The 16715-nt window shown below is 36.3% G+C and overlaps 1 protein-coding gene across 3 annotated transcripts in view; it reads left to right on the top strand.

The window, feature by feature from the left end:
* RAB28 (RAB28, member RAS oncogene family) overlaps positions 1–16420 on the top strand; it is a 68018-nt gene extending 51598 nt beyond the window's left edge. Inside the window, exons 5-8 of one of the 3 annotated variants that reach the window (XM_006096607.3) lie at positions 6413–6516; positions 8321–8398; positions 14167–14261; positions 15525–16420. In XM_006096607.3, coding sequence (XP_006096669.1) covers positions 6413–6516; positions 8321–8398; positions 14167–14256 — 272 coding nt within the window. In that variant the 3' untranslated portion in view covers positions 14257–14261; positions 15525–16420. The remainder of the gene's footprint in view (positions 1–6412; positions 6517–8320; positions 8399–14166; positions 14262–15524) is intronic. The other 2 variants (XM_006096606.3, XM_023760467.1) reach the window with 2 other exon arrangements.
* Positions 16421–16715: the final 295 nt, after the last annotated feature.

Raw genomic sequence — 16715 nt, 5'->3', positions numbered from 1 at the left:
CTCGTGCATGAATTTGTTATTTATAATAGCCAAGATATGGAGGCAACCCAAGTGCCCATCAATAGACAAACGGATAAAAAATAGTGGTACATTATACAATGGAATATTACTTGGCCATAAAAAGAATGAAATCTTACTACTTGAGACAGTATGGATGGATCTAGAAGGTATTTTGCTAAGTTAAATAAGCCAGACAAGGACAAATGTATGATTTCACTTACATGTGGAATCTAAAGAACAAGATGAACAAACAAAACAGAAACAGACTCATAGACAGAAAGAACAGACTGATGGTTGCCAGAAGGGAGAAGAATGGGGGTTGGTTGAAGAAGTTACAAAATAGTCATAGGGATGTAAAATAAAGTGCAGGGAATACAGTCTTACTGTGTATACAGTACCAGGCAGGTACCTGAAATATTGGGAGGGACACTTTGTAAAGTATATGATTGCCTAATTGCTGTGCTGTACACCTGCATCAAATACAAAATAATGTTGAATGCAAACTGTAATTGAAAAACAAAATTAAAAAGAAGTTGTCATAGACTTGCATGATTAGCATGTGTGTGTTTTAGAAGTGAAAATATATACATAATTTTAAACACGTAAATTAAATTTAATAAATTATTAAAGGTATTAAGCTATTTATTGATATTTCTATCTCTCCCTCTCCCTTCCTTTCTCTGAAATTAATAAAAAGAAAAAAAGATTCAAATAATCTGTGAGTGGGGATATGGATGAAACAAGATTGGTCATGTTTGGATAATTGTTCAGGCATCTTTCCTTGTATTTTCCAACAAAATGTATTGACAAGGGAAAATGTATTTCTGTTTTCAGACTGTTTTCTATGTATTACTTGAGCCTTTTAATGGCAGGAAAAATATTTCTACAATTGTAAATTTAAAACATTTTTTCCTAGTAAGTAAAAATACAAAATATTCTTCTCAGTTTATAATTAAGTTTAATGTAATTTTTTGACTCTTAGATTGAGTATTGCATAACCCAAATTACAGAGACAACTATACTATAATGCTTAGGTTTTTATTACCTTTCTAATTATAATTTCAAGTTATCATTAGTGAATAACTCAAGACTTGGTATATAAGAGGAAGAGATTCATTTTTAACAAGTAGATGTAGATATGTATTTTAAATTGTTTTTCTATTAGTTAAGGTAATGTTAGATGCTAGACAAACAGTCCCTAAAATTTCAATATCTTAGTTCCTAGTAGTGATGCACGTTAGTTCTTCATTGCATTGGTCAGAAGTTTGTCTCATGGTCACACCTAATTGCAAACTAATCTGGGAAGTGTAGTGTTGCTAACCAATCTGCCCATCTTATCATTATATGTCTACTAGAGGCCCGGTGTATGAATTCGTGCATAGATGGGGTCCCTCCTGGCTGATCAGAACTGTCTTGCTCAGTCCCGATCGGGGCTTGGGGGAGGGACTGTGGAAAGTTGGCCGGCCAGCGGGAGAGACCGCAGGAGGTTGGCCAGCTGTGGGAGGTTGGCTGTGGGAGCTCACTGACCACCAGGGGACAGCTCCTGCATTGAGTGTCTGCCCCCTGGTGGCTAGTGCACATCATAGCTACCGGCTAGTTGTCCAGTTGTCTGGTCATCAGGTCATAACGGTCACTTAGGCTTTTATATATATAGATTTTTCTCTTTTTGTTAAGAACAGCGAAGGATCTTAGGTTTCACCCTGCTTGAAGATAACAAATTAGCTTACTACCTCCATGGATACTGGCAGAATGTATGAGACTCCTGGGTCTGAGATGAAAGACTTTATTACTCATAGCAAGCAGGATGAGTTCCATATTTGCATTGGTTCTCTTTGCACCCCAAGTTTCACCTGGGCAATGTGACCTCCATAGATGATGTGCATGCAGTGATCTGTATTACAACTGAGGAACCCAGAGTTAAGGGAACCTAAATCTTTTATAATAGGTCAGAAGTCAACCTCTGACCTTTGCTCTCAAGGGAGATATTATTATTATTATTTAATGATCTTAAATATAATATTACATGCAACAGGGGAGATACTATTTTTATTATACCAGTCAATAAAGAGACTTGCAGTTTGTGTCTGAGGGAGACATTAGCTGTATGTATGCTGCTTGCCATGCAAACATCTTTGAAAGGATAGTTTAAAACAAAAGCTCATTTTAAAATTTTACTTTTCTCAGTTTATTGTTAAACTTTATTTTTAAAATTCTAGTATATTTTTCCTGTCATTTACACACATATATGCATATATAATATGCTTACAAAGTAAGAATTTTACCATATGCATAATTGTGTACTCTACATTTTAACATCCTAAAGTATTGTGTATTTTACCTAGTAGTCTTTTTCCAGCTTTGTTATATACTAGAGGCCCAATGCACGAAATTTGTGCAAGGGCCTTGGCCTTGGCCTTGGCCTTGGCCCCCACCCGCTGTGGCTTTGTCCAGAAGGACGGATGTCCGGAAGAACGTCCGATCTAATTAGCATATTATGCTTTTATTATTATAGATAATATAATTGACATATAACATTGCGTAAGTTTAAGGTACACAGTGTGTTGATTTGATATGCTTATGTACTGCAAAATGATTACTCCAAATGGTTAGCTAACATCTGCACCATATCACAGAATTGCTAGGGCTCAACTTTCTTCTTAATCAACTTAGATTCCTTTCTTCATAAATGTAATTACTACATTGCGTTTACTGTCTTCAACTTCCCCGTCCTTTTCATTTATTTTAAGTGGTTGAGAAAACCTTAGTTCTACTTTAATGCAAATCTCTATCCACCCATGCAGCTAAATGAATGTGGCTGCAACAAAACCCACCAATACACTGTGTCTCATTTTAAATCCAGGGGTAACTATTTTCAAATGACTTTTCGGTATTTTTCAAATCTCATATAAAATCCATTAGTGTATTCTATTTACTTTTTATCCTGAACATATTTTGAGAGTCTGCCCCACTTTTTACTATCTCTGTTGCTACCACTCTTGTCCTAAGTAACATTCTCTCTCTCTTAGATTATAGCCCCTCAATGGCTTCTCTGCTTTACATTTGACCCTCTATAGTTTATTCCAAAAAAAAGAGCCCAGAGTCTTTTAAAATGTGAGTCAGATTATAACTTTTTCCCCTCACAACCCTCCAGTAACTTCCCATCTCTCTTAGAGTGGCCGACGCACACTGCACAATATGGCCCTGGCTTTTTAAACCTCATTTCACGCTATTTCCCTCTCTTGCCAACTGATTTTAGCCACTCTGGCCTCCTGGCTTTTCCTTGAGTATGCTAAGAATAATCTTCATTAGGACCTTTGCACTTCATTTTCCTCTGCTTGGAAGACTTTCTCCCAGATATTCTTGGTCCTTAGCCTTCTTAAGGTTTTTTACCTAGCTGTTTAAAATACCCCTGCCCCTTATGTACCCTTTGTCTTTCTTCATAAAACCTATCAGCATTTGTCATACTATAGAATATACTTGTTGGTCCTTTCCCCTTCATTAAAATGTAAGCTCATTGTTAAATCTGCAGCATCCAGGACAGTGCCTGACACTCAGATATTTGTTGAATGAATGAATGAATCATCAGTAAAGTTATACATTGAAATTGTTAAGCAGGATGTAATATGGTTGAGGTAAAAGAAATGGCATATACACTGAGTGGCCAGATTATTATGACCACCTGACGTTTGTAGACAAATTAGCTATAATTTTGTGCTGAAGTTGCCAGAGGACCAGACCATTATAAATAGGGAAGCAGATTGTTTACCACGACAGTAGAAGTGATTTTTTTCTGAAGATATGGGTAAACAACGTAATTTAACAGCCTTTGAATGTGGGATGGATATATATATATATATATATATATATATATATATATATATTTACAACCTGCTTCCCTATTTATAATGGTCTGGCCCTCTAGCAACTTCAGCTCGAAATTATAGCTAATTTGTCTACAAACGTCAGGTGGTCATAATAATCTGGCCACTCAGTGTATACAATATTAATGCCTTTGTCCTTCATATTGTGCTGTTGGAAGGATATATGCCAAAATGTTAATAGTAGTTGTCTTTAGTTAATGGCATTTTAAATTTCATTTTCATAATTGTTTTTCTGAATATTTGGGAAATGAGCATATATTACTGTTATTAGGGTGGCTTGGTTGGTTGGAGTGTCATCCTGTACACCAAAAAATTATGGGTTTGATTCCTGGTCTGGGCTCCTGCAGGAGGCAACCTATCAATATTTCTTTCTTTCTTCCTCCTCCTCCTCCTCCTCCTCCTCCTCTTCCTCCTCCTCCTCCTCCTCCTCCTCTTCCACCTCCTATAACACCACCTCCTCCTCTTCTCTCCCTCCAGTCCCTTCCTTTCTCTCTAAAATCAATAAAGAAACAACATATCCTCAGGTGAGGATAAATATATATATATATATACATACATATATATATATAACACCTTGAAAAAATGATGTGCTTTACTGAAGGACATAAAGGAAATTAAATCATGTAGCAGTAAGTGTTATCACATGTATGATAGGTAGGTACTGGATAATAATTTTAAGAATATTCTTAAAAATAGAAGAAAAGAAAGATTTTACTAGAACTGTAGTAAATGAACCCTCTTAATGTTAAATTCTAAGACAACAAAAGGAAACTTTGTAGTGAAGTTGTGTTTTTTTTTTAATCTCTGCTGTCTCATTTGTCAGAATCTCAGTCATTTAAAATAACTTTTATATCCTTAATTGTCTTTTATGTTCATATACTGGGGATGACTTTTTGAGAAACGATTGTATCTTTTTCATCTGTGGGTTCTTACTACCTAGCACAGTACTTGGTATATAATAGGTACTCAATAAATCCCCCCCCCCAATTGATCAGTGACATACTGGTCTTTTATTGCTATCTTCATTAGGAAAACTTTGGCTTGGATAGTAAATTACCCAATGTTATAGATAACTTATGTGATAGTTGGGGAGTTGTAGGGAAGGGTGGAGGGAGAGAAAAAAAGAGAAAGAAAAACGTTGAACAGTGATAGATGGTTCCATTTGAAAAAATAAGTACACACACACAAAATGACAAACTTGCTTTTAAAAAAAATTGGTAGTTACTCATGGGGGATTTTTTCTAATGTCAGGATTTGTTCTTACTCTTGTTGAATTAGGAAAGTATTTTAGCTTTAATATTATGATAACCTAGATATATAAATGTCAGTGCTAATAGCTTAGTATTTTAGTCTTGTATAAATTGATGCCTGTGGTATCTGGACATTTTTTGGCCTTTTCTTGTAAATAAGGTCTTAGTGATGTTTAAGGAATAGCAACTTGTGGTCATAAAAGAAAAACTCCATATTATTCAAGCTAAGCAATATAAATGGGACTCAGAATCCCTGACTAAATAAAAAATCTAGAGAAAAATCTCTTGAGCCTACAAACTAAAGACCTTCAATATAATTTTAAATAAAACCTTTTATGTAAAATGAGAGCACTTTTTAGTTGATAATCAATTGACACTATTATGTAGGCTCACTAGATTTGCAAATTTACAAGTTTTTACAAGTCAGTTGGGTCCCTTCCTCAGGAAATCAGTTTAACTTTTTCCCTCCTATATTGACTCAAAGAACCCAGTTGTCCTTAAATCCTGTGAATATATTTGCCTTATAATTTGACGGCATTGAGTCAACACCCTTATAGGGTTTCTAGTGTTGTAAAGAGAGAAACTGTTCAATAAAGGGTCACATTTGAAAAAATAGACTGTGCCAGATGAAACCAGTATTGGATATGAATACTGTGCTTTGCTTTAAAGAACCTACAAGTATTCAAGGAAATAAATGCTTACCCCTTACTTTCGAAATGCATACTTTAGGTTTGGAAAGTAGCTGAGCTGTCTCCTTGTAAAATTAAACCATGGCTTTAAATAAATTAAATACACTATGAAATATTGATATCTTTTAGCAGAAAATTAATTACATATTTATTGAATATTAATATTTATAAAATTTGCAGAACTATTCTAATTATTAAAGTAATTAAACTGTTTCAATTAAATATGAATCTTTCAATTAATCTCTGTTTAAACATAATATACGAAGGAAATCTTTTTTGAGTATCATCAATGTTTCAGAAGCTATAGAGATAATAAGAATGATAGCTTTCATTTTTTGAGCACTTATCAGGTACTGGACATTTGCACTATACATGGATTAATTCTCAAACACTCCATATAAGGTAGATATATGTGTTATTCTTAGTTTTTAGGTTTAGAGACCGAGGCATAAAGAAGTTAAGGAAATTGCCTAAGATTACGCAGTTAGTGCCTAAGCTGGGATATAATACTGGAAGATAAGTCAAACTTAAACATGTTAAAGTATATTGATTGACTCTAATATTTTTTCTCTGTTTCTGTTCACCTTTCTAGTTGATTTGGAGCATATGCGAACAGTAAAACCTGAAAAACACTTGAGGTTTTGCCAGGAAAATGGTTTTAGTAGCCACTTTGTCTCAGCAAAGACAGGAGACTCTGTAAGTAACAATGAAAATGGATCTTATGAGTGAGGTTTTACGTTTATTTATTAATATTCATAGGAAGTGATTTCCATTATTTTTTGCAACAAATTAATGCTTATTGAAGATATAAAATAGACTAGATTAGATGTAACATGTTTATTCTGTTTATATTACTTTTGTAATTCATTTAACATAAGTTTATGGTTGTTTAAGAGTTTAAAAAGAATATAAATCCCCATAATTTCAGCATTCAGAGATGACTGCTAATCTCATATGATGATTCATTCCTTCTAGTCTTCTTTTTCTGATCCTCACAAATATTAGTGCTCCTGCCAGCAGTTTGCATTTGCTGAGTGCCCACTTTGTGTATTTCTTTTTCTAAACTTATTTCCTTAGTGACCTCATCTAGTCTCGTGGCTTTGATCAGACTCAATGTTCAACTGTCCACCTAAGACCTCTGCTGAGATGTCTGATAGGCTGTCCAAGTTTAATTCAGGTCCATTGTGAGCTGTTGGTATTCCCTCTTCAAATCTCTCACAATCTTCCCGCTTCAGTAAATGGCAGTTCTATCAATTACTAAATCCAAAATTATATTGGAGTTATCCTTGAACCCTCCTTTCTTTACACCCCAAGTCCTCTTGGCTCTACTTTCAAAATATGTCCAGAACCCGGTGGTTATTTCTTATATTTGCACTGCTACCACTTTGTTTGAAGCCCTCATCATCTCTGACATTAGTATCTTCTCTGGTTTCTTTTTTGTACCCTTGATCTTCTCTAGTGAGTACCTAGTACAGCAGCCAGGTTGAACCTATCAAAATAGAAGTTACAACAAGCCACTGTCCCAGGGTTTCCATTTTACTCAGAGTAAAAGCCACAGCCCTTCTGATAGCCTCCCAGATCTTACATGATTTGAAATCTCTGCTTATTTTCTTGTACAATCCATCTCTTCCTCTCCATTCTACCTCACTAACTTTCCTGTTTTTCCTTAAACATTGACTATCAGTGAACTATAATATATATTACTTTTTGAGGTGCAAATGACATAAGCCTTTCGGAGTATGTATCTCTTTTTGATTAGAAATCAAAATTAAATAATAAAATTGTGATAAATATTCAGTAAGTAATCATGAGGTAAGTAGGGATAAGAAAATAATAGTACACTTACGAAGCAAAGACAAGTTATACCTTACAGGTGAACTCTGGATTGGAGTGCTAGAAATCATAATGTAAGCTAACAGTGTATGAAAAGTCTGTTTATAGAGAAGTGTTTGTAGACTTTTGCTTATTGATAATGGAGTATACTGCTCCTTCACTCTGAACTGATAAAATACAGTAGGGATTTCTAAGTTGTTCTGCTCAAAAGATGTGGAGAGTTATTGACTTGAGAGCAGCAAAGATTTTTAAGGTATAGAATAAAGCCAGGTCAAAAGACCAATTTAAAGTTGGCAGTGAAAAACCCAGGTAGTATACTGTATTCTCATTTTCTTCAGCACCTGTAGGTGTTTGTTTTGCTAGTATTTTTTGAATGTGGTCACTGTAATTGTCTTATGTTAAATCTTTAAAATGTAAGTTTTTAGGGATTTATGTTTAGATCAATTTACTGAATTTTATGAATTTGTTCAATTTATGGGTTCAATGACTTAAAAGTTTATTACATTTAAAATTTTGTTGTCTCTGACAAATAAAGCTATTTTTGGAATAACCTGGTGCATCATATTTTGTAATTCTTGCTATTTATCATTGTTTAGAAAGTTCAGTTTATTTGAAGGTAACTTAAGCATGCCTGTTTTAAATCATTTAAACTATTTTTGGTATGTAGGTATTCCTGTGTTTTCAGAAAGTTGCTGCTGAAATCCTTGGAATCAAATTAAACAAAGCAGAAATAGAACAGTCACAGGTGATTATATTGAACTTTATATTTAAAGAGTAATTTATTTCTTTTTAGTAGTTGGAATAATTAAGTTCTAGTCTCTTCATGGGTTTGATGATTATTCACTGTACTGCACATTATAACTCTGGCTTTACTACTTTAGTGTAAGTTTGTACCCTTAACCATATCTACCCTGTCCTCCCACCCCTCATTCCCCAGTAACACCATTTTATTCTCTGTTTTTACAAGTTTGGCTTTTTAAAGTTTCACATATAAGTGATATCCTGCAGTATTTATCTTTCTCAGTGTGACTTCACTTAGCATAGTATACTTAAGTTCATTCATGTTGTTGCAAGTGGCTGAATGTCCTCCTTTCTCATGGCTGAATAATATTCCTGTGTGTGTGTGTGTGTGTGTGTGTGTGTGTGTGTGTGTGTGTACCACATTTTATTTATCCATTCATTTGTTGTGGAATGGTTAGGTTGTTTCCATATCTTGGCTGTTGTAAAAAACACTGCGATGAACATTGTGGTACATATATCTTTTTGAATTAGTGTTTTCTTTTTTTTTGGACAAATATCCAGGAATGGAACTGTTGGATCGTATGATAGTTCAATTTTTAGAGGAACCTCCACAGTGTTTTTTTTTAATATATTTTATTGATTTTTCACAGAGAGGAAGGGAGAGAGATAGAGAGCTAGAAACATTGATGAGAGAGAAACATCGATCAGCTGCCTCCTCCACATCTCCTACTGGGGATGTGCCCGCAACCCAAGTACATGCCCTTGACCGGAATCAAACCTGGGACCCTTCAGTCCGCAGGCCGACGCTCTATCCACTGAGCCAAACCGGTTTCGGCCATAGTGTTTTTTATAGTGGCTGCACCATTTACATTCTTACCAACAGTGCACAAGGGTTCTCTTTTCTGCACATCCTCGCCAGGACATCTCTTGAGTTCCTGATGATAGCCATTGTGTGAAGTGATAGCTCATTGTGATGTCAATTTATATTTCCCTGATGATTAGTGATGTTGAACATCTTTTTCATGTGTTTGTTGGCCATTTGGATGTAAAGGACTAGGGGGGAAAAAGACAAAGAAGTTCAGGTTTTATATTTTTTGTTTATATATACAAGGTGTATATTAAAACCAAAAATTTATATGGAAAAAGAGGAAGGAAGGGAGGAAGGAAAAGGAGGAGAGAGAGAGAGGGAGAGAATGGAGGGAGGGCGGGCGGTGGGGTGGGGTGGGGGAGAGGGAGATGTGAATGGTTTCTGTGGGTTTTATGCCATTTAAAAGATACCTGAGGGGATTTGGTGTAATGTTTGAAAGTGTTTTATTCATTTTATAGGAGATGGTAGACTCACTGAGTCATGTGGAAATTGATGCTACAGTAATTTAGTTTGTGACAAATATTTGTAATAAGGCTGTAGTCTTAATTTCATTCACTGATTTATTTAAAGAGATTCTGTTATTTTAGTTCTAACCTAGATCATTACTGTTTGGGAGTCATAAAATGACTTATCAGCACATTGTGCAAGTTTTATAAGGAAGAGATGGGGAAGAAAGAGAAAAGAAATGGAATGTAGTTTCTGAATACAGCAAACATTTTTTGAGGGTCTACTTTGTGCCAGGGACCACAGAGATGAATAAGTCCTTGTCCTCAAGGAACTCCCAGCACAAATGGGCAGATAAGTATTTAAACAATTAAGTATACTCTAGTTGCATTTCGCACAATTCCCAATTTAGTTGATAGTTTCATTTTCATTGTTTATTTGTTCTCTTTTCTCCCCTGCCCCAACCATTCTCCTCTAAGATAGTATAAAAGTTGGGAAGGGTTGTTAACAAATGTCCTAGTTTCTGAGATTGTTCAGAATTTTTTGTTTACAAAGTAGTCAAACCTTTACGAGAAAAAATAAATTTACTACTGCTGTTCTCTCGGAAGTTTAGTATTCAGCTCCTTAATAATGCATTAGGTAGTCTGAAATGAAAATGTACTATCTTGTATGTTATCTCTCTCTGTCTGAATTGCAAGGATGTTTTGCCATATATACTTGGTGTTCAAAGTTCTTAATACATTCTTAATACATTTTAAACCTTGACAGTTTCACTTGCCAGTTAATAAACTATGAATTTCTGTTTGGTTTAAATTAAGTATGCATTAGTTTTTTCTAAACAAAAATTTCATATCTGAGATACTCACTAAACTTGCTAAAAATATATATTCTTTATGTGACCTCTGAATACTTTCATACTCTATATAAAAGTTTCTAGTATAGGGCATATAGTAGGCATGTTTAAGATTTTAATTCTGTTTTACTTAGTGTATAACTGTAAACACAAATGCCTTTAACCCCTGATACTTCTCTTTTCTGTTTTATCTGAATACTGACCTTCCTTAAGGAGCCATAAGGAACTTAGATTCTTCTTACCTAGATGTTAATATTTTTGTATCATTTTGTCAAATAAGTTTACAAAGACTGCACTAGTGTTTCTTTATTTTTTATCCTAAACATCACCTGTCTTCCTTATAGAACATATTTACCCACTTTGTTCATACTAATCTAAACCTCAGATATTGAACATTGCTTAATGAATTTCCATATCATATCTTTCTCTGATCACCTTTTAAATTTATTTTTTCATATAGTTTCAAAACTAGATGGGACCTTAGAGACCATGTAGATAAACCTTTTTTTTAATAGCGTAGTCCATCATGAAGAACAAAGAGGTGAGTAACCTGCCTAAAGCGATGAATGTTAGTGGCAGCGCATTTTGCGGAAGAACAGGAAGAGTAGCTGTCTTTAAGTTCCTACAGTGTATAGAGTACCATAGTTTTAAATTACTATATCCATGCTTTAAATGGCAATCTATAATCTTGTTATACTTTATATTATGGATGTATAGCAGACATATGTTCTTTAATAGTTTACACATCTGTTTTCCATGCTGGACTCTTACGTGTCTCAAAAACAGAGATCGTGTATTATATTATTTATCTGAATGTCTTCAGTACCTAGAATAGTGATTGTCTTTGAATGAATGATAGTGGCAAGTGTTTTTAGCCTTTAAGGTATGTTTACTCTATATCCTGAGTGTGTCAAATTATGACTTTTCAATGATAAACATGTAACTACTATCTGTATTAAGACACAGTTGCAGAGTAGACCAAATTTATTTTTTGTGTCTTCCCAAGAGTCCATCTCTACTCCTTATACCTTACTTCCCCAGCTCCAGGGTTGCTTTCTTGCTTTCCGTCTAGATAGCTACCACTTCCACTTCCAGGACCCACCGCAGTTACTCTCTACATAATAAGGGCTAAGCTGGTGTTCAAATAAAGTTGATGTTTTGTAGGTAACATTTTCTCTGAAAACATCAATAATGACTTGTAAACGGACTGACTCCTGTGAAATCACCTACCATGAAGTTTATGGCCTGGATATTCTGTTTTGCTACTCCTAAAAAGCAAAGCCTTGGTTTTGGCTGCTAGTTCAGAAACTTTGTACAAAGCTTTATGTCAAACAACGAAGGCCCCAAAGAAAGAAAGATGTTGCCTTTTTAGTTCTTCATTAATTGGATGAAAATTAATGCTGAATATCCAAGCCATTTATATTAGTCAGTACATTGACCAAATATTTTGACCGTAGGTCAGTAACCTGGTTGTGTTTATAGGATTGGGTTTAAACCAACATTTTGGAGGATTGATGAGTTGCTTACTGATTATGAAAATCCCTTTTCTTTATTGTAACCCACAGTTTGTCATGAAACAATTAGGTTCGGTGGAGGGCAGATAATGGTGTTCAGTGTTTTACTGACATACTCTTCTTGCAGTACCTCACATTGCGGTTAGCAATGCTTCTGCCCAGTAAATCGCAGTCTTGTCCAGCAGTTAAGCTGCTGCTGGGAATTGGGGCAGAGCCTGCTTAGGCCAATATACTGTACCACCCTACTCATTTACTCCTAGTTCATTCAGTCTTTATAAGTGCCATTGCAACCAGCAGCCTTATTAACATGGTTTTCTATATGTGTTAATTATTAGATGCTGTTATGAAATAAGAGTTTTCTGAAATAAGATATTTGAAATTATGAAAGAAAAAAAGCCAGGATAATTTAAAGTTGAACAATTTAGAGAGCATGTTATCTCTGTCATACTTGTCACATGTAGTCTTTTTAAGGGTTATTGCAAACAAAAACCTAACACAGTAGTTTTGATTCTTTAGTTTAGCAAAACTCTTAGATAGTTGAGAAAATAGCTGTTGTGCTTAAATACTGTATGTAATTTTTTTAAATGACAGAAAAGTGCATTTTGAACTTGTTTTAATTTTATATGAAATACTAGAGGCCCGGTACACAAAATTCGTGCACTGGGGTGGGGGGTGTCCCTCAGCCTAGCCTGCACCCTCTCCAATCTGGGACCCCTCGGGGGATGTCTGACTGCCGGGGATCGGGCCTAAACCGGCAGTCGGACATCCCTCTCACAATCCGGGACTGCTTGCTCCCAACCGCTAGCCTGCCTGCCTGCCCGATTGCCCCCAACTACCCTTGACTGCAGGCCTGGTCACCCCCAACTGCCCTCCACTGCAGGCCTGGTTGCCCCCAACTGCCCTCCACTGCAGGCCTGGCACCCCCCCCCCCCCGAACTGCCCTCCCCTGCTGGCCCAGTCACCCCAACTGCCCTCCCCTTCCATCCTGGTCACCCCCAACTGCCCTCCCCTTCTGGCCTGGTCGCCCCCAACTGCCCTCCCCTGCTGGCCATCTTGTGACTGCATGGCGGCAGCCATCTTGTGCAAGTGTGTGGCGGTCAATTTGCATATTACCTCTTTATTATATAGGATGGGATGACCATGGACATTAGGGTTGTGAGGATTGGGGCAATTAGCATCAAAAGAATATCTTTGAGCCATAACCGGTTTGACTCAGTGGATAGAGCGTCGGCCTGCGGACTGAAGGGGGTCCCAGGTTCGATTCCGGTCAAGGGCATGTACCTGGGTTGCGGGCACATCCCCAGTGGAAGGTGTGCAGGAGGCAGCTGATCGATGTTTCTCTCTCATCAATGTTTCTGACTCTCTCTCTCCCTTCCTCTCTGTAAAAATTAAAATATATTTTAAAAGAGAATATTTTTGACAAATAGTAAATGTTATTAAATATAAAATTTGTAAATCCTACATGGCTTTCTCTGATATATATATATGCATTCTCTTCCCTACCTTCAAAGAAAATTAATTACTCCTTCCTCTCTATTACCACAGCATATAGCTCTACTAGTACAGTACTTATCTTGTATGACAATTATCTGTGAATGTATTTCTCTTCCCATGGGTCCCCAGCAACTTGTGAACAGATGCTGTGTATCTTAGCTGTGCATTCCCATTACAGAGTGACTGGCACAGGGTAGATTCTCAGTAATGTTTGTGGAAGGAAATGGAATTAATACTTTTACTGCATGTTAGCATAGAAAAGCACCATAATTCTTGGTTGTTCTCTGAATACTGGGAATTATATATATTATGTGTAATTGTGATATCAAAACTAGAACTCACAACTTGTCTGGGAGGAGCAGACATGTCTATTTTAACAATTAAGTGGAATTACAAAGAATGATGTTTCTTGGATCTTTGCTTGCTTTCCTTCCTTTTATATGTCTATATTCTGCTGTTTTCTTTTGAGACATGTTTAAATTTATGTGTATATTCCTTTTTCTCCTTTGGTGTTCCCTTCTATTTTCAGTCATTGAACATGCTTTCCATTTTTTCTTTTCTTTCTTCTTCATCTCGTTTATGTTGTACGGAATTGACAGCGTATTGTCAGGGCAGACATAGTGAAGTACCCGGAAGAAGATAATCAACATTTCACCTCTGCTCAGACTAGACTCTGTTCAGTACAGTAGTGCAGGTATAACGGATAAATTACTGCAATTTGGGGGAGGAGGGTGGTGAGAACTAGTGAATGCTATCTTGTTCTTTTCCCCTTATGAATAGAGAAGTTCAAATGATTATTGTACATTATTGGAATTAATATTGCATACATCCTGTTTTAGAACTTTGAAATATTGATCCTTTGCCAAGAGACTTACGAATGAAATAAGGAATTGGGAACAAATTAAAATAACATTTCAGTTACTTTCACACGTATTTGTCTTTATGGTTGTGTTTATTACATGTGCAGTGAAGTGGAGAATTGAGGCAGTTATTTCATTATTCATTCCTTACCATTTTTCCTGAAATAGCCTGGTAATTGAAAGAGTACTTTTAAAATTTGTCTCGAATTACTCTTCTTTGTCTGCTTGTGTGTGCAGACTTAGTAAAAGAGTTGAAAACAGTAAAGGATTTGTTTTAATGTAAATTATTACCTAGAGATGAATATTAGGGCATATTGCTAAATTTATCATTATCCTTGAATGTGGCTCAGAAAGAAGGAAGGAAGAATTAAAACTATCTTTCAGTTTAAATTATTTTAAAAATATGAGTATGCAGTAATTTTCTAAATTCTCATTCTGTATTTTGTTAGTCATTATTTATAACCCATTAGTGAGCAATTTGGAAGTAAGTTAGGGATTTGGGAGGAACGTTTTAAAAATTGGCAACATTTTAAATATTGAGTTGCTCAAAACATTTCTCCTTTCTATGTGACTTTTAACATTCACACCTCTTCTCACTAACTCACTAATTACTATAAACATTCTTTAAAAAGCTATGGCTGGGGATAGTGGTTTATGGAAGTATTAATAAATAATGACTTTTTTACTTTGAAATAACAAACTCTTGTCTATCAGTTAAACTATGTAAATGATTAATTTTAAACCTTTGCTTTAAGTTTTAACCAGGTTTTAATATTTTATATTAATTTGTCAGGTTTTTATTAGACTTGTGATAACTTCAAGCTTATGTCATAAAACCAGGAAAAACTCAATTAAGGACTTGCAATTAGATACTTAAAACAAAACAAAACCCAACAATAACAAGAAAGCCCCCTTGCCCGCCAATCCCAGCTCTGCACTAGTTTGTTCTGCTTGGTTCTTTTAATATCAGCTCCTGCTTCATTTATGGTGTCTATCATCAGGGGTTCGCCAAAGTTCAGAAAATGAAAATATACTGTAAGGAGCCCTTTCTGAATGTTCTGATGCCCTGATAATGACTCTGTTTTCTTTTATGACAGAGGGTGGTGAAGGCAGATATTGTAAACTACCACCAGGAACCCATGTCAAGACCTGTGAACACTCCTCGAAGCTCTATGTGTGCAGTTCAGTGAGCGCGTGGTCCTGTGTTGGTGTGTTGGCTGCCCTGCCTCTGTGTGGGCTGAGGACCTGGAGGAGCTGATTTATCAGGGGCCATCTCTGTAGCTCAGTTAACCCTTCCCTCCCTGCTGGCTTTCCCCGCTGTGCTGCTCCCGGCCACAGGCAGCTCCCGGACTGGAGAGAATTCCACTTTGGGACCACACACTTGGAGTTCAGATGGAAAGCCCATTCTCTGGAGTTAGACTGCCTCATTGAAAGAGAGTATGTCGGTTCTCTTTCATGTCTTCACTTCTTTTTTCCCAGATGGCAGTTTTTTAAAACAAGTATGGAAGCTATCCAAGTCCTGATCCTCAGCCAGGATTTTGCCACAGCACAGTTTCATTCTCTTATCTGAACTCATACATGGCAAACATGCTTCAGAGTACAGACGGTTAACAAGTAATATATTTTATCTACAGATGCTAAAGAAGGCGACCTTTTGCTGTCTATCGTCAGAGAAAATATATAAAGCTGTATCTAACTGAAAATGCTGGAAATAAAGCTGTAATAGAAATATTTTTTCCATTTTTTTTAACAAAGGACCTAAACTGTTTATATTGTAACTGTAGCTCACAGAGTGGTGAGTATTGCTGTTGTACTTTATCACTGTGTCATGGTCATGTGCATTGTGGAATACTCAGGTCCGAAGCTGCATGGACTTGGATGGATGCATCCGAGTACCCCAGGACAAGTTAGGCCTGTTGTTGGATCATTGTGGATCAGACCTGTACCTGATGTTCAGATGTTTTTCTCCTGCAAATAAATTTATTTAAATTACTTTTCGGGGGCGAGTTTTCTTTTAGCTAATCTTCCTTTTAGTATAGAACCAATGTGTATTTGGCTGTAACATCAGTGATCATGTACTGATTCAAGCCCAGACTCTGCAGCCTAACATTCCAGAGGCTCCACGGCAGTGTGCGCCTCTCTCCCTTTCTCAACCTCTGTGTAGAGAGCCCTAGCCTCCCTCCTGTGAGCTGTGTGATGCTCTGCCCTCCTGTCTCTCTGCACAGGCTCCCCCCATCATCCGGAACCCCTCCATCCCTCCCTCTAAGTGTCTGCTTCTGCCATCTAGC

Source organism: Myotis lucifugus, unplaced genomic scaffold, assembly GCF_000147115.1.
Source record: "Myotis lucifugus unplaced genomic scaffold, Myoluc2.0 scaffold_183, whole genome shotgun sequence".
Taxonomy (NCBI): Eukaryota; Metazoa; Chordata; class Mammalia; order Chiroptera; family Vespertilionidae; genus Myotis; species Myotis lucifugus.
This window is presented reverse-complemented; position numbering and strand designations above follow the sequence as displayed.